The sequence below is a fragment of the Amphibalanus amphitrite genome, unplaced genomic scaffold (assembly GCF_019059575.1).
Source record: "Amphibalanus amphitrite isolate SeventyFive unplaced genomic scaffold, NRLGWU_Aamphi_draft 000086F_arrow, whole genome shotgun sequence".
NCBI classification, from domain to species: Eukaryota; Metazoa; Arthropoda; class Thecostraca; order Balanomorpha; family Balanidae; genus Amphibalanus; species Amphibalanus amphitrite.
Genome location: NW_024881582.1, coordinates 1,036,874 through 1,063,286, shown reverse-complemented (window position 1 = coordinate 1,063,286; position 26,413 = coordinate 1,036,874). Strand labels below are relative to the sequence as shown.

The 26,413-nt window shown below is 44.2% G+C and overlaps 1 protein-coding gene across 9 annotated transcripts in view; it reads right to left on the bottom strand.

The window, feature by feature from the left end:
* The window catches only part of LOC122379881 (transcription initiation factor TFIID subunit 6-like), a 235,198-nt gene that overhangs the window by 91,569 nt on the left and 117,216 nt on the right, over positions 1 to 26,413 (bottom strand). For all 9 annotated transcript variants that reach the window (XR_006256248.1, XR_006256247.1, XR_006256245.1 and 6 more), the window contains exon 7: positions 19,106 to 19,285. Coding sequence is in view for 4 of the 9 variants with exons in the window: in XM_043362457.1 (XP_043218392.1) it covers positions 19,106 to 19,285 (180 nt within the window). In the remaining 5 variants the exon portion in view is untranslated. The remainder of the gene's footprint in view (positions 1 to 19,105; positions 19,286 to 26,413) is intronic.

The window sequence follows — 26,413 nt, the reverse complement described above, 5'->3', positions numbered from 1 at the left end:
CCTACCAACCTTAAGCCTACAACCTAACACCAAACCACCAACCACCAACCTAACAAGCTACCATCTAGACCTCATCTACACATAAACCAAATTTTATCATACCAGATACCTATATATCTCAATCTGTACGAATCTGGCCAGATGCATACATACATTGCTTTTAGTCAGAATGCACAGAGTAGATGGGTGGTAACTGGTAAGGAAAAATCTTTGAAACTAGAGAGTTTTTACTAGCAATGACAATGTCATTGCTGAGGTGCGTATCCCAAATATCAATAATTAACTTCACGGAACCAACCAACATCACTTGGAATTTCTTCTGATTGTTGGTGTTTTTAGGTAATACCTATATATTTTTGAATTATATGAATGTATCAAATCAGGAAAAATAACAGATGCACACAAATATCAAATTTTAACTGGTGCCTTAAACATTTATGACTGAGCTAAACATCCAGGTTCGGTTGCGGATTGCTGATGATGGCAAGATCTAAGGCTTGAAATGCTGAGGAACTGTTCTTACCTGAGGCTGTGTTCCTGTTCCACGCTTCTCCAAAGCAATCTCAGCCTAGGCTCTCCACCTACAAACGTGCATGCATAGACATAGATATAGATACCAACATCATCCAAACTTTAATTGAGATCTTTCAAGGATCAAAGTTTTAGGTACCTGTACCTTGACTAATAGTTTGCAAATATTGTTATCAATCCTATTACAATTACGCTTCTATAAAATACTAAAATAAGGAAACAAGTCCATAACACAACACTGCTTCTGTATTCGATTTAATTTCTTGAATCGTTTGTATGGAGCAAATGTTTCGGTTTCCCTCGTCTACAAAACCTTGTACAAGATTATCAACCTCAACACGCCTGTCGAACTTCGCGGCCTCCGTATTACGTCACACGATTTTAGAGATTTTCAGCAGAAAAACTTCCGACATCCCTAAAACAGCGGCTCACGAAAGCCAGCTAAACGTGAATATATATTACTGACCGGGCCGACCAAATTATTTGGAAACGAGATTTGCAAAATTGACGGCGGCCCGAGTGCGGAGCACGAGGGCCGGAGTCAAATTTTGCAAGCCGAGTTTCCAAATAATTTCGTACGGCTGAGGTCAGTAAGATTTTTCCCAGCTGCCGGACATTGGTCACGTGACCACATTTACCGTTTGACCTTGAGTTGGCACCAGATTTTGTCGACAAATGTGGCGCAGCTTATTTTACTGCATTATTTTAGATACTAAATATTTAGACGTATGGTGGTAAATGATACCGTGCAAATAATATTGAATCATCGGTGACATAGTTACCATTGAAACTTGAATAGCATTAATAAAATACAATTAAACTATTATTACTCTTCCATTAATTTTATTGTGTTTGCAGGCATAGGTAGAAACTGAAGAGCTGAGCCTGCAGCTTACAGTTGTACTATACAGTAGCGGCGGAACACCTTCAATTAAGGGGGGGGGGGGCACTGCCGACTTTTGGTCCCATTCTTTCCATGCAACGCCCATAGGGCTTATGTTAAAATGCCAAAATCAAAGGGGGGCACGGTGCCCCGGTGCCCTCCCCGTTCCGCCGCCTATGCATACCTACGCCTCGGCCGCGAGAGTGGGCGGGTACGACTCCCTCGCCCTAATGGAGCTAGCCTCGCGGGAAAAACAAGCATGTGTGCCGTTACGGGACCGGGGACGCAGCGACTGATGCACGGTTCAAAAGTCTCAGGTCAACTGGTGGCCTCTGAGGGTCAGGTCAAGTGCCCCTAGGGCCAAAATACGATTTTGGGTTTTGAGAAATCAGTTTTGCCAAAAAACGGCGCAGAGTCGCGATTTTAGTACTATCATGTTTGTCATGCTGCGGTGCGTCAAATGATACACTTTTGTTTGGGTGGGGTCAACAGAAGGTGTTCACATCGGGTCAAAGTCAGGTCAGAGGCACTCAGGTCACGAAGTTGGTCGGAGGAGGTTATATCGTATATCATTCGATTCGGTAGGTCTTCCCGAGTCTATTGGCGACTTTTCCGACTTGCCAGTTCAATTTTATCAGGAGTTATTGACGAAAAAAACTTGTGACCTTTGTGACGTCATAAATGACGTCACGCTAGGTTAAAGATACAAAAGTGAAGCATTGGACATTGCAAGAATTGCATGAAATTGCGATTCCATGTGATTGAGCTAGGTTTAGATCATTCTCGGCGTCAAAATTACAATTTCCATATTTTCTCCATTGACTTGTAATGGTGACGTCACGCGATCGGCCTGACCTCATGTGACCTCTAGGAGAAATCCGAGATATACCTACAAGTTTTGAGATTTCTAGAGGATACTAGGTCCTGTAAGTATCATCTCGCTGTGACAGCTCCTCTGGCACCGAGGGGATTGCGAAGTTTCGGTATTTTGGGACTATTGCAGAGGTTCACGTGTGATGTCATAAGTCAGTGATCTGACCTGAGACGGAAATGCAATTGGTTTCCAAAGATGCGTATGGCAGCAAAGATAAAAGGTGTGCCAAATAGCAGCCCTCTAGCTGTAAGGTGTTTTGAGCTATCGCCAAAAGTCGTGAGTGGAGCGCTACTGACTCGTCCGGTCGGCCGCCGGGGGTTAGGAGGCGTGCAGGGTATCGGAAAACCACCTGGTACTTAGCGAATTTTACCGATAAAAATACGTTTCTTATGCCGACTTATAGCCAAAAGACTACTGAATCTCAAACCAGTCGTATCCTTGCACTAAATGGCTTTGTTTAGACACGATAGGTCTGAAAAGAAAAGGTCCCATGTATTATCTTTGGGCGCCGCGAGGCCGTTGGCACCAGAGTTTCGGGAAGTGCCCTCGCCACAACCGCACGTGCAGATTTGGTCACGTGACCAAGCGCATTTGCCGCCACTGATTTAGGGTGCGTTCGGAGAGCGCGGAATATTCCCCGTCATCGTGAAAATTCCCCGTGTTGCGTTCGGAGAGGGACATTCCATACCGCCAATTTCAAGGATCGGCGCTACTGCGCCAAGTTGAGTTCGTGGGATTTTGTTTGGGTTATTTGGGTTATTTCGTTATTTGGAACGCTACATCTATGGCAAGATGTAATAAGAATGAAGCTCTTGAAGAAAGAACAACTAAGAAAAATCACAATTATTTTCCAAAGCCCCATCTGTACTGTGCCCCCCCCCCCCCCACCCCAAACACACACAACACAACACTTCAAATTATCGTTTTCATTGCTTCAGAGGACAATCACACAACTGAGTAAGCATTATCAATTGTTGGATTTGCAATAAAACTGATCAGCGTGGAAACAAACGCAAGAAATATCCATTTATATTCAATAATATACTCACTCGAGCATACCGATGGGCGCCGCCATCTTCACGGGAACGACGCGTGAGATGCTTTTTAGATTCCGCGCTTTCCGCGTCCGTTCCGCGGAACTTTCCCCGGGAATCGCTCTCCGAACGGCACATTCGGCGGAAATTTCATGCCGGCGTGGAATATTCCCCGGGAATCTGCCTCTCCGAACGCACCCTTATATACACTAAGATTTTTCCTACATGCCGCATACCTATTAAAACGTTTTGACAGGTTTTGGTGACACTTATACAATTGTTTTGTTCATAATTTCCCAACAATGATTGCGCTACTGCTGTGGATAAAGCTTTGAAGGAAATTCATAGAAGAAAATGCATCAAAATACCGTAAAGTGGGGCTATTTGAGACAGTGGGGCTATTTGAGACAGTAAGGTAGTGGTTTAGTAAAATCGCTGTAAAATGAAAACCGTTCGATATTTTTTCGTCATTTTTGCTTAGGCTGATGTGGAATTGAACAGTGAATGACCTGAATAACCTTTTTGAAAAATCGAAAAGTTTTGAAAGAAATTTGGTGTAAAATACGAAATACAGAAAAACGCACAATTTAAGTTGCTCGAAAAGGACCCCTACCTGCCGCTTAACATAGTTGAAATTTTAACAGCTTCGGCACTGCATCTATCGTTACTACCGTTTTACTTATAGGTTAAGCATATTTTTCATGAAAATATTATACATTGTTAACGTTACTGCCGATTGCGTAACCCATTGTCTCAGAATCCCGATGATGCCCACCAGGTCAAACCTCAACCGATATGCCAAATAGCTACTGATAATGGTGATGCGATTTAACCCGAGAAGACTTACCACCATCTACTTGAAGTGCATCGAACGTTCGACATGAGCAACACCAATGAATCGGTCGTGGTCATAAACGTGCAGTGGGTTCATGGTAGGTACTTTTAGCAGCAAGCAATATTTACATGTTCGTAGTGCAACATAATGACCCTTTAGCTGGTGACCAAACTAGTTATTCTGATGAATATGTTCTTAAAATGTGCTTCATCACTCACTGACTTAGTCGACAATCAACACATGTCTACATTGGTTGACCAAAAAACACCATTGAAGATTACTTAACACATGAACGTACTGTTAGGTGAGCCCATGCAAGTAGGCTTGATGTGGTAGGGTAACCGGCCAATTGATACAGCATGCAGCGATCGAGGAAAATCGTCATAAAATCAAAACCGCTTAACATTTTTCTGTTATTTCTTCGCATGAAGATGTGCAATGGAACAAGGAATCATGCAGACCATTCACTTAACCCGCGCGGGGCTGGGGTCTCCAGCCGAACGCGCGGGGCTGGGGGGGGGGGGGGTAAATTTTACCCCCCCCCCCTGTTATCTCCCGAACTAATGGTCCGATTTGGAAAATTCAAACGCCAATCGAAAGATCTCATCACGAACAACTAAAAACATGTACTTAATTTTAAGGTTGAGGTCAGGGTCAAGGTCAGGTCAAGGGTACAAATTGCAAGTTCCTACAGTATCGGCCTTGCACCGTAGTTACCGAAGAATGGAGTCATGGACTGAGACTGATTGCCCAAAACGTGTTTTTAGGCTACCAAGACAATATTCGTTGCATACAATATCATTCAGAGGTCAAGGTCAAGGTCAGGTCAGGTCAGGTCAGGTCACCAAAAACAAAATATAGAAAAGGGCATGTGCGACACATGTTTTATGGGTCATTTTACTCATAGAATTCAATAGGCACACTCAATAAGTGATATGGACCACCTCTGGATGAATTTCAGGTCGAGGTCAGGTCAAGGTCAGGTCAAGTGAGGTCAAATTTTGAAGTTGGTTGCTAAGGCCTAAAAAGGTGTCTATCTGATGCAGTTTTTCACGGCGAATCGAATGGTGCTATTTTTGTTTCCGTACGAGGTCTAGAACTTCCAAAAAAGTCATTTTTCAAAATTTTTGTGTGTCGTGACGTCATACAATTTTGAATAACTCTCACATTTTTGAACCGATTCTTCTAAAACTTGGTATGTAGGTACACATAGACCACTTCTCTGACATATATTCCGGTTTTTTCGATACACTCAAAATTTTGGATTTTATAGCTATTTTCCCAAAAAAGTCAGTTTTTTGAAAAAAATTGGGCCAAAATCCAAAATTTTCAGAAAACCGAGATAGCCATTTGATAGACAAAGTAGAATTACGTATATCCTTTTTTGTTACGTCTTGATTCCTTTAAAAATGAAAATGTTAGCGGCGTTTGAACTTTTGCCGTTTTTGAGGCGAAAATGGCGAACATGACGTCACTAAAACGTCAATTTCTCAAAAATTTTCCGACGGATTTCGCTCAAATTTTCAGGGAACGTGTCAAATTGATGTAAGAAAAGGTACTGAAAGTTTGGCGGCGCTGCGCGCCGCCGTTTTTGAGATATTGCAAAAATTCGCGATGGGGGGTAAAATTTACCCCCCCCCCCAGCCCCGCGCGGGTTAAATGTTTTGGAAAACCTTTTAGCTCGTTTGATTCATTACGGTGTGCTTCATTAGGTAGCGAGCCTGTCTCAAATAGCCCCACCGACTTTCAGTATGTCTGTTTTCACGCCACCAGGGCTATACACAAAAACTTTCTTTCAAAATTTTGCTCTTGTTGACTTTAAAATAGTCCTTGATGATCATTCTGCAAATTTGAAAGTTTAGGGTCACATCATATCATGATAGCCTTAGCATATAGTGGTGCAATTTTATAACCTACCGAAATGAAGCATCCTACGAAAAAGGAAAAGATTGAATATAAAGGAAATATAACTGTCTTTGCAAAAACAATTTTTGCCAGAATGATCAAAATTTAATTTCCAATCGCATGATATTTTAAAAATTATCTCTAGCGTGACCGATTTTCTTCAATTTCTTCGTAACTAAAACTGTCTCAAATAGCCCCACCCTATGGGGCTATTTGAGACAGGCTTTAACCCGCGACCTGGTGGGGGGGCTATTTTTGCCCCCCCCTCCAGACTTTTCGATATATCTCCAGAACCGCTGCGCCGATCGTCACCAAACTTTCAGTACCCTCCCGGACATCAATTTTACACATTGTGACCAAAAAATTTTCCAAAGGCTATGATAGGTTGGCCGGAAATGACGTCAGAGTGACGTCATGTTCTGCCGTTTTCGACCCAAAAAAGGGTTTCGCGGGAAGAGCTGTCAGGCCTATAGCTTTGCAAATACAGAAAATGATAAAGACATAAAAGCTGTAGAATCGACAGGGCTACAAAACTGCTATCTCGGATTTTTGATATTTGTGGATTTTTACCCCCAAAAATTAAAAAATATTTTTTTTGGATATAATAATCGAAAAGTCCAAGAAGTTTTTTGAATTTCGCAAATACCGGAATATATGTGATAGTCCTTACCACCTTCCATCCACATACCAAATTTGAGATTGATACCTCTTTTTTTGGCGAAGTTATAGCGAAAAAACTGTTCAAAATTGATGACGTCAAATTTTCAAACTCAATTTTTAGCAATTCTAGACCCCGTAGCGCAAAACAAAGACCACCATTAGACTCCCCGTGACGAGCTGCATCGAATCAATACCCATTTTATGCAAAACTATCAACTTTAAAATTTGACCTTTTTTGGCCTGACCTTGACCTGACCTTGACCTGAACTTCACCAGAAAGTGACCTAAGCCGTACCTGATAGTCTTATAACCAACACCATTGAGTTGGAAATGAAAAATTGGCCATAAAACATGCATCACACAACCCTAGTAAAGTTGGGCTCATGTGACCTGACCTGTGACCCTTGGTGACCTGACCTGTGACCTGACCTGGTATTGTCAGTGACCTCTAATAGCAACATATCTACTAGGCAACTGACGCCCTATCGCTGATTCTCGACAAAATGCGTTTTCCTCGGTGTTATAGCGCATTCCCTAGAAGACCCGTGAACGGTGAAACATTTATCTTTGACCTGACCTGTGACGTCATCGGTGACCCCGAGGTCAATGAAATTTGGTTTCCCCTTCACAAATTTGACAGGCCTTTCGAACGCCGTTTGAATTTTGTGGATCCGTCCAGTAGTTTCGGAGATATGAGGGGGGGGGGGCAAAAAATAGCCCCCCACCAGGTCGCGTTATAAACAGACCCCACCAGGGCGCGGGTTAACTAAAAAAATATCCTTAATCATTATTACTAGCTGAACCAAAATGCACCTATATGAAAGAGCTTACGGAGAAGTACATTCTTGCAATTTATATGCTATAAGAAATATGAACCGTCTTAAAGGGAGAGGCCAAAAACTGTAAAATCCGTTTCAAATAGCCCCACTTTACGGTACCTTACTTCAAACGGAATCGTCTCTGAAAATATTACCTCAGAATGGCACAGCAATTGGATATCCAAGGAACATAATACATGAATGATTTGTCACGACATAAGAACAAGAAGACGGTATACCTACTATTCCTAGTGATTAAACGTAAATTTTCCACTCTTCTTGCAAAAATATTTGCTTTATATATGTAATCGTGCTGTGTTGATGCCCTATGGCAAAAGTTCGTGAAATACATCATATTTTCCATATTTTACATGTTTGTTTCGTGGAAAGGACTATACAACTATCAAATAATAACTCAATAAATAAATAAACTTAGGCCCAAGGAAACGGTGTACATGTTACAGGGAGTTTGAGAAATCCGTGAGTTTGCAAACTCCCTAGGGAGTTTGCAAACTACCTGACCCATCAGTGAGTTTGCAAACTCACTAGGGAGTTTGCAAACTCACTAGGGAGTTTGCAAACTCACTGACCAGTCAGGGAGTTTGAGAAATTCCAGAGCGATTGGGACGAATAAAAACAAGTGTGCAGCATGTGGGTGTCATGCTGTCCGTGATGTTAAAACAAAGGCGGCTAGTTGTACGGCCTATTTAACAGTCACACGCTGACAAAAAGTCTGCAGATCATATGCACACCATAAATGCCTACTTAAGATTTTAAACTGTTAAGTGATCTAGCCCAAACATGTACCGCCGCTTCATTTAGTCATACACTTATTTAGTTCACGTCCCAATTATTATAGATCCGTTCCACACAAGTATTCCACACGCATGCCTTATATGCTTTAGCATAAATGACCAACTGAGCTGTTTCTGCTTTGATATATTGAGCCCGACTCTGGAATAGCAACACTTGAGTGGAACGGATACAGTTGGGCCGTGAACTAAATAAATGTATGACTAAATAAAGCGGCGCTACATGTTTGGGCTAGATCATTGAACAGTTTAAAATCAAAAGTATGGTGTGCATAACTGCATATGATATGTAAGCTTTTTGTCAGCGTGCGACTGTTAAATAGGCCGTACAACTAGCCGCCTTTGTTTTAACATCACGGACGGCACGTATGACACCCACATGCTGCAAACTTGTTTTTATTTGTCACAATCGCTCTGGAATTTCTCAAACTCCCTGACCGGTCAGTGAGTTTGCAAACTCCCTAGTGAATCTGCAAACTCACTGATGGGTCAGGGAGTTTGCAAACTCACGGATTTCTCAAACTCCCTGTAACATACATATAACACGAAGATAAGACAACAAGCGATGACGGATTTCGGTTAATAGGCGCATATCTAACCATAATTTTGGCTTTGTAACGAATACAAAATATTTCAAAGCCCTTTATAAGCAGAGCAGATATTTTTTACCAAAAATGTTAGTTTTCTAATTTTACGATGCAAATATCATGCAATAATGATGTCAATTATACATTCCCTGGGTATACACCTCTGGGCAAATGCGATAAGCTCTATAGTTCAGAGGTCGTTGCCCTGGGCAGTAAACCCGGGCAGTAAACTTTTGTTTCCTGCCCGGCGTATGAAATAACATGGCATTTTGACACCGACAGTTTCTTGGCCATAGTTTTACTGCCCGGCTCGTGCTGTGCTTAAGACATACCCCGGCATGTAGGAAAATCAAGACAATACAGCCGGTAAAATGATGATAATATTGTAGGGAAATCAATGGAGCATGATGTATGTGAATACCAAATCACAAAAATGGTTTTTCACAGTTTGGCGAAGAGTTGAAGTTAGGGGGAGTTAGAGGGAGAATTTCGCCAAAACAGGCGAAGGATGTCATTATATTTGACCATTTCAAAAAAGAGTATTGTGGGCTAAATATCAGTTTTGATGCATAGGAGGGCATAATTCATCAATTTCCTTTCTTTTGTATAACATTTAGCTCGTAAAATGAGCCTTGGAATTAATAATATCATTTCTTCGAAAGCCAATTTTTCCGCAAAATCAGCAGATTTTTCGCATGAAAATGAGGGAAGTTTACTGGGCTCAAAAACAAGCATTTCGCAAATTTTCCAAGAAAATGACCGCGTATGCAATGTATTATTTCATTTTCTTTCGTATTATCTCATTTTCTCGTTTTGGTTTAGTCGATTAGCGGTGCTGTCGTCATTATAAGTTAGGGGGAGTTAGAGGGAAAATAACGACTTCCTTCGGGATTTTGACTTCCCGATAACGACTTCCTTTTTGACCACCGGTGACGTCACAGGCTGAACAAAGCACGACAGGGTGGTGGTGCATGATGTATGAAGAGTTAACAGGGGACTATTGTGTCTTTGATGGCCTTGAATCTCGAACGACCATGCTTGTGTTCAAGTGTGTTGTTGTCAGTCTGGATGCATTGGTGTTGTATCCGAGGGGTTTGTGCTTCTCCTGATTTTCATTTTTCAGTGGTTGTGTTTGACCTTAGTTTTGCTTTTATTTATTGCGATCGATTGATAATTATTGTATATTAACCCGGCAGTTGCTGGGGTATTTCGCCACCCACCGTTTGCTGGGGGGGGGGGGGGGCGTTAAACGCCCCCAGCCGATAACTCGAGAACCAATAGGCGCAGCGAAACGCACAGGCGGCAAACGAAAGAACGCGACGAGACGCTTCAGATGAGTACTTTAAAGTTGAACTTTGAGGTCATAGGTCGGGTCAAGGTCAGGTCAAACACCTGAAATCGGGCTTTCAGTAGCATGGACTTCAGGACTTCGCAATGGGCGCCTCTCGTCATAAACTCTGTCAAAACGGTGCACAATCCATCATATAAGGCCTACAAGAGTGTCAGCTCCATGTAGGGGTCAGTCAAGCATAGGTCAGGGTCAAGGTCAGGTCAACCCGGTAGGCACATATCCTCGAAAATCAAAACTGATATTCGCAGCCTGTGACACATGTATTATGGGTAATTTGGGGCGTATAACACGATGGTGACATTCATTTTATCATATGTGTACGTGTTTGGCTAAAAAAGTTCAATTTAAGAAATGCATGTATCATGGTCGTGAAGTAGTCACGAGAAATTGCCAAGATTCAGTTCAAGATTTTGGAAAATGCGGAACGATAATCAATAATCGAAGATAGCCATTTGATTGTTCATGGTATTGGCAGTCTAATGGCGTTTACGGCATGTCTGTAAGTCTATTTTGTGATTTTATATGATTTTTTGAACATATGCCGTTTTTGGTCGAAAAGTCAGAAATCATGACGTCACTAAAACCTCGATATCACAAAAATTTTCCGACCGATTTTTTTGAAACTCTGTCACAATAAACTTCAATCAATTCCCTACAGGTACCAAAAATTTGGCGCGCCTGCAGCGCGCCGTTTTTATGCTATGGCCCGGCGAAAAAAGTGGGGGCGTTTAACGCCCCCCCCCCCCAGCAACTCGCGGGTTAATCCGAGTCTGGTCCAAGGCTATATGGTGTATCTGCGCTGGGTGAGCACCAATTGAAATTGAAATAGCCTAGTACCTAGCTTGTACAATTCAATTTGTGATTTCCTTACCAAACCTGTGCATGTTGTTTGGTAGGTACAAACTCAACTCCTTAAAGTCAAGACACTGGAATATAATGCAGTTTTTATTTTGTCACAATCACATCACCCATGCCATGATGCAGCATCAGCATGCTGATTTTAACTGCTATAGTCTGGCAAACCTAAGAAAGAACGGAGTTAAAGCGCCTGAATCACTTTGCACGTGTTTTGAGCACTTGAAATGTATGGCTCGGAGAAATTTGTGTGAAAAGTTGAGAGAGAAAATATGCTCTCACAATATAAATGCACATGCATCAATGACCGCAGCACTTTAAATCTATTCTTTCTTAGGTTTGCCAGACTATAATTGCAATACCATGCTGTCTCTGGTCTTGCATTTGTCTTTTTCCATACGTCTTGCATTTGCTGCATACCTACCTCAACTCAACCTATATTCTATATTAATATTGCCAGAACATAGGAATATGAATATTGCTTAACATTGTGTATACCTATATTTAAATTGGTGCTTATTTAGACATAGGCATTTAATATTTTATGACCTAGCAAGAAGTTGCCAAACACATTGATGCCTTGCAGAACAGTATGACATATTTATGCGAAAAAGTCGTGAGGATGTCTTTTTCCCAATTTTCAGGATATCATTATCCTTTTCATTAGGGGAGGATTTTCCCGCAACATTGCCAATTTGGCCACACTGGTCACTGGAGGTCACCAAAAGTAAAATGATGAAAAATTTTGGCTCCCGATTTTGACAACTTCACACACTGGTTCATAACTTGGGAACCAAAGAAGCTACAGCGCCGCGTAAAAGCTAATTCGATAGCTCTTTCGAAAATATTTCGGGTTCTCAGATTTGAGATAAGGTCAACTAGGGTTAAGCCTCCAAAGGGCAAAAACTGAACAATCGGCGTGCTTCGGAAATCGTCCTTTCTTTTAAAACTTTTGATACCAACCTTTTATTACGTTGATTTTACCGGCACTGCGTTTCTCTCGTCTTGTTGACCAACTTAATAAATTTGACCTCAGGTCAAAGTCGCAGAAAATGTCATATTGCATGTCAGTCGATTCATTACATTGAGATTGAGATTAACATCAGTAGCGGCGGAACACCTTCAATTAACTCGCGCCCCACTGGGGTCTGTGTATAACACGCCCCACTGGGGGGGGGGGAGGAGGCTATTCATAGCCCCCTCCTAACTCCGAAACTACTGGGCCGATCGTCAAAATTCAAACGGCATCTGATAGCCCCAGAAAAACTGTCGAACAAAACTTAATTTCATTGACCTCGAGGTCACCGATGACGTCACAGGTCAGGTCCAAATAAAAATTATCGATATTTGGCTTGTTCACTTTTTGGGCTCTGGCTGCCGTCTTACAAGTCAGATCAGGCTGATTTTTGGTTTACACACTCGTGAACAGATGCTTTAGATACCCTCAGGGTACCAAACTTGTACTTTGATTTTCAGGTCAGGGTAAGGTCATCATAGGTCACGGAAATCTTATGTCATAAGTCGGTCACGTGACATGTTTTATGGTCCATTTAGGCCATAGATTTCGAATTCGGTGTCGCCTGTGTCATTTTAGGCCATTTTCATCTGAATAAAGCTGAGGTCAGGTCACTTTCAGGTCAAAAAAGGTCAAATTTCAAAGTTGAAATTTTTCAACAACAAAACAAAACATAACTATCGGATGCAGTTTGAGCTCAGGAACACGATGGTGCTATTCATATTGGTGTACAATGTCAAATTCGTACTGAAAAATTGACTTGAAAAATTTAAAATTGTGAAATTTTTGCTATGATGCGTATAACTTGGCCATTTTTGAAGATATCTGGCTAAAACTTGCTAGAGTAAGTTTTGAAAAAATATAAAAATACAAATTTTGAACTTTAATATATATAATTTTCGAAATTTTCAAAATTTTGAAAATTCGAGATAGCAGTTTGATAGCGCAGTCCATTCTGAGTCCTCTCATGTAAAGAAATTGGATCTAGCCAGGGGGGTTCGCTCCCGTGCCTTCAGCATTACGAAAAATGGCAACAAACCGTGAGCAACATCAGCGCTCACGCACATGTTCAAGGAAAACAACGTGTAATGGACTGCTAACGACGGCCCTCTCCACCAATCAGGGTTCGGCATCTCGAGCGCTGATTGGCTGGTAGCAAACGCGTCATATGTGGGTCTCATTTTTTTGCGATCAGTGAACGCGTTATTTAACCCGCGCCCTGGTGGGGGGGCTATTTTTTGCCCCCCCTCCAGACTTTTCGATATATCTCCAGAACCGCTGCGCCAATCGTCACCAAACTTTCAGTACCCTCCCGGACATCAATTTTACACATTGTGACCAAAAATTTTTCCAAAGGCTATGATAGGTTGGCCGGAAATGACGTCAGAGTGACGTCATGTTCTGTCGTTTTCGACCCAAAAAAGGGTTTCGCGGGAAGAGCTGTCAGGACTATAGCTTTGCAAATACAGAAAAACGATAAGACATAAAAGCTGTAGAATTGACAGGGCCACAAAACTGCTATCTCGGATTTTTGAAATTTTTGGATTTTGACCCCAAAAAATAAAAAAATAGATTTTTTGAATATAATAGCCGAAAAATCAAAAAAGTTTTTTGAATTTCGCAAAAACCGGAATATATGTGATAGTCCTTACCGCCTTCTATCCACATACCAAATTTGAGATTGATACCTCTTTTTTTGGCGAAGTTATAGCGAAAAAACGGTTCAAAATTGATGACGTCAAATTTTCAAACTCAATTTTTAGCTATTCTAGACCCCGTAGCGCAAAACAAAGACCACCATTAGACTCCCCGTGACGAGCTGCATCGAATCAATACCCATTTTATGCAAAACTATCAACTTTAAAATTTGACCTTTTTTGACCTGACCTCGACCTGACCTTCACCAGAAAGTGACCTAAGCCGTACCTGATCGTCTTATAACCAACACCATTGAGTTGGAAATGAAAAATTGGGAATAAAACATGCATCGCACAACCTTAGTACCTAAAGTTAGGTTCATGTGACCTGACCTGTGACCCTTGGTGACCTGACCTGTGACCTGACCTGGTAATGTCAGTGACCTCTTATAGCAACATATGTACTAGGCAACTGACGCCCTATCGCTGATTCTCGACAAAATGCGTTTTCTTCGGTGTTATAGCGCATTCCTTAGATGACCCGTGAACGGTGAAACATTTCATCTTTGACCTGACCTGTGACGTCATCGGTGACCCCGAGGTCAATGAAATTTGGTTTCCTTCGACAAGTTTGACAGGCCTTTCGAACGCCGTTTGAATTTCGCGGATCCGTCCTGTAGTTTCGGAGATACGAGGGGGGGGGGCAAAAAATAGCCCCCCCACCAGGTCGCGTTATAAACATACCCCACCAGGGCGCGGGTTAATACACCGTGGGCTATGGAGAATGGCACGCGGAATTGAAGGTCAGTGTTTTATTGCTTCGTACATGCGAATGGGGGTATTTGAGTGGCATTTGACACCATTTTCGAAATCTACAGTAAATTTCTGATCGACTCATGCATAAGTTTTTATGAATTTGACAGTATTAGTGCTACATAGTCGGTGTTTTATGTTGGTGTTGTTTCTCTCGACCTTTGTCTTGGACTTTTATCATATCTTTTCTCGAAAATGCTTGTCATAACCAGGTCTAAACTGTATCTGTATAAAGGGAATATGTGTTGAATATGAGGAGAAAGTAGTAATGACCATTCTGTCCATCAAACTGCCAGAAGGTGTGCTTGTAAGGTGATTGAAACTGCAGTATGGGTTACAGATGTGGGTTTGACATTAGCATTGTTGTTGTAACCCTACTTGCTCTAATAAAATGGCAACATGGGGTTATGTACACACTATTGCACAGCCTGGTATCAAGCTGGTTGATATGTGGAGGATAATGAAAGCATTTTTCTTAAGTGAATAGGAGCGTTGCGTCATGTGACTTATGTCAAGTCATTTTAAATCAAATGATTGTGATTGTAACTTTTACTTCAATTATTATTGCGACTTTTGACCTTTTAAATCATCAAGTTTTATGTGTACCAATTTCATATGCCTGTGTTATGTCTGTGCGGCTTTGTGCAGTGTGCGTGTCTTGAAACAAACCAATTTATTTTGTACCTTTTTGTACTTCAACAAATGTATGTCAAAGGACAAAAATGTCATGTCATTATCATTGACACTACTACAGCTAACTTTGCCTGTATTCCTATCTTTCAGAGGCATTCAATTCAATCTGCTTTCCAGTGCAGTACCTAGGAGGCTGCAACTGAAACTCGCACAAAGGCAATCAAGTGTCACTTCATCAGCCTACAGCAACAGCCCATCTGTAATCAAGATATGGATGAAGTGGCATAGAAGAACAACCAGTTCAAACATGAAAGATGTTTTTTGTTTTGGACTATTTCTTAGCATAACAGAACAGCACACTTGCTGCTTTTTATATTTACCCTGTGTGCAGTTTTGAATAATTTTAACTTTTAAATGCTTTTGCCAACTCTTCTCTTTACATAAGCTTCCTTTGTCATGCATGTGTTATTTTGAGTTTACATGCATGATGTAGGCATATTTCCCTTGTCTTCATAAAACTACTTTGCAAGCTTTTGTTATGGACATTGGTGCTACCTATATTATATGATGCATAGGTACCTTTAATATGCGACTTGTACCAGAAGATCCAGCTTGATCAAAAGATTGGACATGTCAAATTTCAGCTCTTTAGCTCAAAAGAATTTTGAGCTGTCGTAAAAACCGTCAGTGTGACACCATATCGCCTACCCGCGCGGACGGAAGGTAAAAGTTCGCCGGCTCTAACTAAACAAATAGTCGTCGTATCGCAAATTCATCGACGGCGTTCGAAGGGTCGTTCAATTTACTTTCGAAACATATCCTAACATTAACATTTAACTTCCTAGCGCAATCTCCAACAAGCAAAAGTTCCGTGCATTCATCCTCATACAGTGTTAGCGGCCGCCGGCCGCCGGCCGCTGACCCACATTCGCGTCATCAGGGAATGCCGCAACTAATTTATTGTTTCCAACTTTTTTCCCGGAGCGTTCTACCTGGTTTATATAGCCTTGGATCTAGCTCAAAAACTAAGCTCTTGGGAGCGATTCCCGTGGTTCAATGTTTTGCGTCGAAATCGGCCGAACATGACGTCACTCTGACGTCATTTCCGGCCGACCTATGATAGATACGAAGTTCAAATTTTGACACAAAGTGTCAAATTGATGCAGCCGAAGGTACTGAAAGTTTGGCGGCGATACGTCAAGCGGTTTAGAAGTTATTGCAGAAAAACGGGAGGGGGGCTATGAATAGCCCCCCCCCCCCAGTGGGACGCGGGTTAAGGGGGGCATTGCCGACTTTTGGTCCCATTCTTTCCATGCAACGCCCAAAGGGCTAATGTTAAAATGCCAAAATCAAAGGTGGCACGGTGCCCCGGTGCCCTCCTCGTTCCGCCGCCTATGATTAGTATGATGTTTTTAGCGCTCTGGCCACGTTCCATCTAAAATCGATGTACAAAAATAAACTGTTGGAGACGTTACATGACCTGAGATGACCTCAGGATCATACGATAGATCCCGATGTTTGAGTGTTTTTGTTTCAAAAGCAGAGCATTTCGAGTTCCTCATACTGACTGAAACTGGAGACGTCGCAAAGTTGACCTGACCTTAGGTCACCGATATCAAAATTAAAGATATTCAAGATGTTGGTACTAATTCTCCCATGCAATAGCTCAAGTTTCAAACTTCTACGTCATGGTGACCTGACCTGACCTTAGGTGACATGGGGTTACATTTTTTTTTCTCACAAATGATGCGAGGCGATGCATTATACATAAGCTATACTAATTTTCGTGTCGTTTTATTTATGCAAGCACAAAATTGTCAGGTGTGGCCAAAAACGCCCCCACCCACCTGGGGGAACGTTAAAGCAGTGGTGTATTATTGAGTGCATTCCACGATGCATCGATCGGTGTCTTTGATAATGCATTATTTATCTATTGCTGCGTGTCTACGATTTTGCTCTGTTCAGTGTGATCTGTGATAGGAAAACTACCGATATATCTCCACGCGCATGACTGAAAGAGCTGGCATGATCCACAATATTGCGTGTCTGTTTTTGTTTGGCATTTTATAAATACTGAGTCAGCTGTGATCGTTTGATGAGACACTGGGACAGCCGGCCTGTATGATCAGCGAACGGCAGGCGGCGGGGCGGTGGTCTGGTGGCTGCTGCATGGGACTGACACCAGCAGATTCAGAGCTGCGATACGCGGACGTTATGTTCACAATGCCTCTGCAAAATAATATCGAATAGATAGCATGTCCTCGAAAATGTTCTTCAATCAATTTGATGTAACCTGCTGGCTTATTCCATGGGAGCCAAAACCGATCGTTTTATGTATGCCTTTTCTGGGCCTCGTTCTCCTCTAAATGCGTGTAGGTAGCAATTCTATTCAAGGGACGATTGAAAGTGCCTCCGATTGGTTTTCAGCGTAGGTGGGATATGGCCGTTGAATGTGAGGCAGTCGATAAGGAACGTCGAGGGAACGGTCATTGGGTAGGTATGTGAAAGACAGCAGTAGAAAACAAGGAAGGAAGGCGTTTGGTGTGAGGTTTCAAATGCTCTATACATAAGAAAAATTCATTTGATTATATGACACCGTCATTTTTATCGCTATGCGTGAGCAACGCATGAGACGCTCACTGTTCAGACTTGTAGCGTTAGAGAATGGGCCGACAGGCTGAGAAGGGCTATTTCCGCGAAAGGATATTCTGGGATTTGAATTGAAAGGCATTTAGTTTTGAAAGCATCCGTGCATTCCATGCATTGCGTGAAAGCTTTAGTTCTTAATTAAGTAAAGAACAATCATTTCTTTTAATACTTTGTAACACCTAACACACTAGAAACAATTTGTACGGGCTTCCAAAAAATGTTATATTTAACATATAAGATCTAGTACAATATTTTAGCTGCCCTAACTTGTAAATGTAACGTATGCGTCGTTATTGAAAAGTGCTAAAGCATAGTATTCTATGGCTGACAAATATTCTGCGTCTGTCAGCCAAAACTGGCCAATCAGAGGCTTTGTTTGTCATTTCTGGGCGTAAATCGAAAACATGCGTAATGATCATAGTGTGTTTTTATTGAACGAAAGAAAATGCCTCAGAAGTTTGCAATTTCCGAGAAACATCGGTAAGGGGTTTTACCTCGGCGGGGCGAGCTGCCTCGGTCTACCCTACTACTCAACTCAAAGAACCACAATGCAATGTCTTCCCTCTGCAACTCCCACATTTCCAGTTCCATTTCTCCGTCCGGCACCTGACCTTTATGCCACTTCAACCACGAGACATAGCGCAAACGTCATTTCCACTTACAAGCTGCTAATAAAAACACCCAAAAGGTTTGTGGGGTCAGCATACATCAGCGAACTAAAGGTCGCGATTTGGACAATGATTAAAATATTATGCAAGGAAAGACGGCGTAGCTAGTTTGGCAGATGGCATCCGCATGACATAGCTTGTCCGGGGTGACTCGTGCAGTTGGGTTGTAAGTGAAAGCAAAATGTAATAGCATTTCGTCTGAACTTTTTTCGTCTAAAGCCATTCAGCGTGGAAAAACCAGAATGAGGTTTGTGCCCTTGTTAAAGTGACGACTGCTTTGCTTTATGTGGTTTACGGAGGCAGTTAAGCTCTCCCATGAGGCTGATTTCGGCAGCTCTCTTTTGCCGACGTTCGAGGGCTCGCGCTCGCGCAGTTCAGCCCGAGGACAGCCAGCCCCCCCCCCCCCCCGAGACACCGCACGTGTATAATCCCAGCAACGACTCCCGTGTATGACCCCAGCAGGAACTCCCTTGCACAGCCCCAGTAACGACTCCCTCACACGGCCCCAGCAACGACTCCCTTACACGGCCCCACCAGAGACTCACGTATTTCTCCAGGTAGAGCGTCTGGTTGTCCAGCAGCGCCTTCACCATGCGCATAAGGTAGATTAGCAGCGCCAGGTTGTACTGTACCACGTTCACCTTCACACCCTCAAAGATGAAGTTGCAGAGACGCGGCAGCATCTGATGCAGGCCCGGATCTGACGACAGACTCTGAAGTGCCTCCTGAAAACGAGCCACACTGGTCACCTTCCGCCTCAAGGCAACGAGCGGACCGACAGCGATCAATGAAAAACACCTACTGGGAACGGTATACCTAGGACCAACAGCGATCAATGAAAAACACCTACTGGGAACGGTATACCCACTGGACACAAATCGGGCCGGCACCTCTTTGGAGGTTCCGGCTACCGTGCGACAGCCACCGAACTACCTCCAGACTAATAGCGTACTCCACTGACCACGGGCCGCCAGTGAGCCGCCACTGACCGCGGGCCGCCAGTGAGCCGCCACTGACCGCGGGCCGCCAGTGAGCCGCCACTGACCCCGGGCCGCCAGTGAGCCGCCACTGACCGCGGGCCGCCAGTGCACTGTAGGCGTTCGGGCCGGTCAAGCCTCTCACCAGCCAAAAAAAAAAAACTTTTTCGCGTTTATGAAAGCAAAAAGCATATCAATCGACTACAAAATGTCCATACATTGAATACATGACAAGTATTTGGTCATGCATTATCTTCGTATAGGGTGAAAGGGGCCTTAAACATACAGTTTTTTTTTGGGGGGGTGGGCCCTGGACAAGTCATAATAAACAGGTGTTTTAACAGTCAAAGCATATGCCATAGAGATCCTATGTGCTTGAGTGCTCCACGTTCCACGTCAACGTTTTCTTGAGTTGTTCTGTGAAATGTTTCGATCTATCAACATATCATCGTATTGATTGACACGTAATAGCCACCGTGTTGTGGAGTGTCGGCTGACGTAAATATCATCGCTTCATCTCGTATTTTTAAAACAAATATTGATCACAAAGTAAGAGCCGATTTTTTATTACCCCCAGGTCCCGATCTAAATTGTGTGTCACAATACGCACTGAGATGTTGTTGAACTAGTCAGACAGTATGAAGGTGCGCAAACGTGCGCCTCGGCGGCTATGCAACATTTTGCAATACACTGTTCGCCAATATCCCGCGCCTCACTGGGGAGCTGTTATTCATAGCCCCCCTCCCCCCCTATTTTAATGACACTCGTGAATACATATATGCCTAATATACCCTGCGGGAACCAAACTTGTACTTTGAATTACTAGGGGGCCAGAAGCCTTCTCATTGGCCGTAAAATGAACTAACTGCCAGGCGGCCGTTCACGTTACCGTTCGGCCGGTGATCGAGCTAGAGCTTTGCGGAAAAAACGAGCGTGTTGCCCGTGACGAGAGGAAGCCGATGATACTCAATTTTGAGGTCCCATGTCATTGGTTGACTTTTCAGGTCAGGCCAATGACCCAAAAGTCGGGAAAATCGGGACCTGTTAATTGTTAGAACGTCGCTGCCATGCGGTTTTTCGGGGTGCTGATCACGAATTTCAAGCTAGTTTTGATAACACATGATATCTTCATGCATTTAGCCATGGCCGGATCATGTCAGGTCACGCCAACCAGTAGGTCTCCTGCTGGGTATTCGTAGTACGTGTCAGCCGCCTCTGACAGCTTCGTTACATGTTAACCCGGGCCGGGGGGGGGGGGTGTCTGAACACCCCCTTCCAACTCGGCTCCTGGGCCACGTAGCGACACGCGGTAAGCGGTAATCGAAACAACGTCCAAAATAAGGACGAAAACACTTCAGTCATTTTTTTTGGGTCAGGTCAAAGGTCAGGTCACCAGAGGTCACCAAAGGTAAAATGTTGACTATTTCAAGTCAGTCATAAGCATATTTTACGCCTTCAACACCGTGAGACGCGACACTTTTTGGAGCAAGGTGAGGACGCGTGTGCCCATGGCATATCCTCTCCTGTGGTGCGCATACAGTGAGCCCACTCCCCTCTGCATCGGTGACCAAACCATTTCCTCGTGCAGCGGCGTGCAGCAGGGCGATCCACTCGGCCCGGCGGCTTTTGCTCTTGCTTTAGACCCGATCATCAGAAAGATGCGGTCACCACTAAATGTATGGTACCTCGACGATGGGACCATCGGAGGTCCGGCTGACCTCGTCGCCACTGACCTAGCAGTCCTGGCGACAGCTCTGCCAACAATCGGTCTGCAGCTGAACGCCAGCAAGTGCGAGGTCGCATTCGCCGGTCCAACGCCACCAGCACCACTCTTGGAGTTGCTACGAGGTACCCTCCCAGGACTGAAGGACACTAGCAAGCGAGCTCTCCCTGCTGGGCGCTCCCTTGACAGATGCCGCGCTGCCCGCCGCCACCACCAAGACTGCAGCCGTCATAGACCGGATGTGTGCCAGGATCAGCCGTCTCGACGCTCACTCCGGTCTATTCCTTTTGGCCCACTACACGGCAGCCCCCCGGCTAACATATCTTCTGCGGTCGGCGCCGCTGTATCGCGAGCCGGGGTCGTTGCTGACTGTCGACGACACAGTACGGAAGACTCTTGTTACCGTCAGCAACGTCACAATCGATGACGGAGCGTGGGAACAGGCATCCCTACCACTACGTTTCGGAGGACTTGGAGTACGCTCGGTGATGGCATTGGCCCTGCCATGTCACGTGGCATCCCTCCACGCTTGTCTGCCGCTGATGCAGGAGATTCTTCACGCCACCGAGCCTTTCCAGCCTCTGTCGACGTCCCAGTCCATCTTCAGTGACCGGCCCGGTGGCTGCGTTGTCCAGCAGCCGAGACGCTGTTGATCTGCCGCTGAAGTCTCAGTAACCGAGCTCCGTCTCCACTCTCCAATGCTCCTCCAACCCGTCTCTCCAATCTCTCACTCTGTCTCTCTCGATCTCAATCTCAATCTGTGTGTAAGTTCTCAGTGTCCCTTCAGAGTCGGTCCCGTTGAGTTTTGCTTCGTGATGACGTCATTTTCCAGTGAAAGTTGCGATGCTCCTCTCCGCCAATCCTCTTGCTCCACATCGACAGCGTTCTGCTTGGCTCCGCCTTCAGAGTGGTGTTAGCCGATGGAATTTTGCGCCCCCTTCAGCTGTGACAAGTGGCCCTTTCACTTTCACCGTGTCGTCGACCCGACTGGACCTGCCGCTGGCGTCTTCATAGCCTCAGGGATGCAGGTGGCTGGTGGCCAAAATCTGGGCTTGTTTTATTTGAATGTCGATCGGTCCCTGCTCCCCTGTTTTTGAGTAATTTAGCTCGGTCAGCTGCTCCAGATGTAGACTGGATCGGGTTATGGGATTTGGCTTTTGTTCGTATCTGGTCCAGAGCACGTTCGCAGAGTCGGTCGCGTCGTTTAGCCGCTCATTATCCTGGCCGTGGCGGTCCTTCTCTCCACCTGTCTTTCAGCTTCAGTGTGGGAACGGCAGAATGGAATGCTGGAGCCATGAAACTGCTGCTTTTCTCGCGGTCGATCAGCTCCACTGTCCTGGCTAATGGGTCTGTTTTCGTCACCGGCCAGCCGGCCGTTCGTGCACGCGCTGCCGCTGCCCACCGTCCACGGCTGGTGACGGTGTTCTGCCGGGCCGGCGCGTCTCGCGACGCTGTAACCGTTGTTAACCCGCGCCCCGCTGCACAGTGTGACCAAACGCCAGATTAGCGCGAATTTAATCAAAAAACGAATTTTGGAATTTTGTCTTTTTATACCTATCAGTCGATAGGAAATTGTCCAAAGTATGTCAATATCACAATACTTTGGTTCAATGTCTTCCTTTCGGTGTCCAAAAAGCTAGCTAAAGTGGACATACGCAATGCCGGTCCCGGCTGTGCTGAAATCGTCGAAAACCCGCGTCACGTTTACAACACATTTTGGCGTAATTGTCGGAGAGGTTTGGAAATAAATGTAATGGTATATGACTACTGAGCCTATATTTGATAGAATACCCGAATTCTATAGGCATCCTTGGACTAACCGATGAGTTATGCTAATTTTGAAATTGCCTTTTCAGACATCCCCTGAAAACACTGTCCATCGTAAAAACGTAGAGATATAAGAAAATGGCCAAAAAACTCCGCGCCAAATCTACCATGAGAAGATTCGCCACACTTTTCTGGACATGATCCACTCAAGAAACCCTGCCCCAACCTGCCCCCCCCCCCCCCGGCCTTTGGCCCAGCTTTGAACGTATCGGGTTGGCCCGCCCGGGGTGGTCCGGCAACAGGGTGGGCGCGGCGGCGGCTCCGTAACGTTACGTGGATGGCTCAACCGCTGTATTTCTGACTTGTTATATTGCAGAATACGGTCGCCGATGAATAAATCTTGGCAATTTTTTAACCCCAAATAGGGGGTGAGGGTGGGGGTCGAACGGACCCCTCTCGGGTTTTCACAAAAAGCTCGCGTAAAAAGCGGCCGATCGCGACGAAACTTTAAGTACCCTCGAGTTTATCAATTTTACACCTACCCTTTAAATTTCACGACCCTGACCCCAATGACCTTTGACCTGTGACCTATTTCTCGAGACCGTGTTTGGCCGGAATCGCGATTCGGCGTATGTTTGCTTGCATTAGCCACGCGTTTGCAGTCTTTTCGTGGTTTCAAGCGTCTAAACATGTGATATTATGATGTTGACCCCATGCATTATGGTCGGTGTCAAGATCACTTGAAGGTAAGGTCAGTTCAATGCCTTTGATGACCTCGGTTCACCTTTTTTAGTTTTACATGCTTCCAGGCTAGTTTTTGGAGCTGATTTCAAATTTAGTAACCATTTGAACATTTAGGAAGAAGTTTGGTGCCTTCGTAACATGCAACGAAGCTGTCAGTGGCGGTTGACACCTATTAATTATGAATACCCGGCAGGACGCCTACTGGTTGGCCTGACCTGACCTGACCCGACCTATGTTCGCGGCTAGCAAAACACCAATACGGGCGAGGGTTAATGACATGAAGGTGCTTATGGTGTAGGAGTCTTTGTTTTTACTCCCATTGCTGAGGTTCAGTCCTATCGGTGCGTGTATTTCAGCAACTGTCTACCGATTCATGTGCTTCACCAGGAACATTCACACAGAAGTGACAGAAACATAATAAGATGTTGATTTTTTTCAAGCAAACTTTGGACAATCATAAGAATTTACCGGAGAAATGATGGGAATTTCGTAAACGATTCCTCCTCCTAACATGCCCAATTCATCATCACTGGGACCCACAATTTTATGCCTCTTATATGCGGTTAAATTTTTTGCGGATTTCGTAATCAGAGTCGGAGTCGTTCGGAGTCAACAGTTCTGACCCAAGTCAGAGTCGAAATCGGAATCGATTTTGGAATCCGGACCAAGATTCGTAGTCTGAGTCACCGAAAATCCATCGACTGCGTGGCCTTGCCATGGCTGCGGAGTCAGAGTCAGAGTCGATCGTAGTCGACAGTTTTGCCCGGAGTCAGAGTTGAAATTGACTTTTGAAAGCCTAGTCGGAGTAACTCCATCGACTTCAGAGCCCTGGTAAGCACATCACCCGTCGTAAGCTGGTTCTCCTTACTTTTAGAGGCGGAACTATGCCATAATATGTCAGCAAGCATTTATAATGCATCGTAAAAGGTCTCACATAGGTTTAAGTGTCAATTTTGAAACCAGGGAACCATTTTCAACGGATCCGAGCAGCGCTGGGATTAAATTCGCGCTAATCTGGTGTTTAGCCACACTGTGCGCTGGGGGGGGATCTGCCCCCCCCCCTCCCGTTTTTCGCCAATAACTTCTAAACGCGTTACGCCAGCGACGTCAAACTTTAACCCGCGCCCTGCTGGGGGGGTGTTTGAACACCCCCCCTTGTGGTTTTTCGCGAATATCTCAAAAACGGCGGCGCGGAGCGCCGCCGTTTTTGGTACACCTTATCATACATCAATTCTACACATGTTGTGAAAATTTCAGACCAAGGTCATTCAAGGTCAGGTCACCAGGTCACTTGAAGTGACCTCACCTCATAAAAAGTTTCAATGTCTGTCATAGCTACACCGAGTGACCGATCGCTTTGAAACTTTCAGCGATTACTAAGAGCAATAGCATGTACAAAATGTATATCTCAGAATTTTGATATCGATGACCTAAGGTCAGGTCAATTTTGCGACCTCCCCATTATAAGTCAATGGGAGAAAATTGAAATGCGCCTCTTTTGGACAAAAGACATTATAAACACTCCCAAACACCGAATTACAAGTAGTTTAGACACACTGAACATGAAAATGGTGTCCGTGACCCTTGTTTATGCCCTGAGGTCATCTTAGGTCACGAATGGTATCTAACAGTTTTTCGCAAATAACTTTTGATAGAGGCATGCTAGAGCGATGAAAACGCCTTAGATGTGTTCAGCTCGACGATACGGAACGACTGATATGCAACATGACCCTTTCCGGTCAGGTCATGACCTTGACCTGAGGTCAAATTTTCAAGTTGACCTTTCAAGGTCAACTTATAGTTCATTCGATGCGTCTTGACGAGAGGAACACAATGCCGGTAAAAGTAAACTCGTACAAGGCTTGGGTCAAAAGTTATTGCAGAAAAACTGTTTCCGAAAAAATCAGCTATTTTTGCAGTTTTTGCCCCCTGCAGGCAAAACCGTTGACGTTAGGTCAAATCTGAGAGAATTACTCAGAAAGGGCTTTAATAGGGCTATCGAATGCGCTTTTCCGCGGCGCTGTAGCTCTATTTGTTCTCGAGTTATGCGTTGGCTTCTTGGAAATTTTCGACATTCGACCTGGAAATCGGCGAAATTTTGCCTTCAATGACCTCTGGTGACCTGACCTTTGACCTGACCAAAAAATTGACCGAAGTGATTTCGTCATTATTTTTGACGCTCTTTCGAACGCCGCCTTCCGCGTATCGCTACGTGGCCCAGGAGCCGAGTTACAAGGGGGGGTGTTCAAACACCCCCCCCCCCAGCAGGGCGTGGAAATCCAGGACCCCCAGCCGGGCGCGGGTTAAGTGCCTTATCATACATAAATTTGACACGTTCCCTGAAAATTTGAGCGAAATCCATCGGAACTTTTTTGAAAAATTGACGTTTTAGTGACGTCATGTTCGCCATTTTCGCCTCAAAAACGGCAAAATTTCAAACGCCGCTAACATCTTCATTTTTAAAAGGAATTAAGACGTAACAAAAAAGGTTATACGTGATTCTACTTTGTCTATCAAATGGCTATCTCGGTTTTTTAAAAATTCGGGATTTTGGCCCAATTAAAAAAAAAACTGACTTCTTTGGGAAAAGAATTATAAAATTCAAAATTTTGAGTGAATCGAAAAAAAACGGAATATATGTC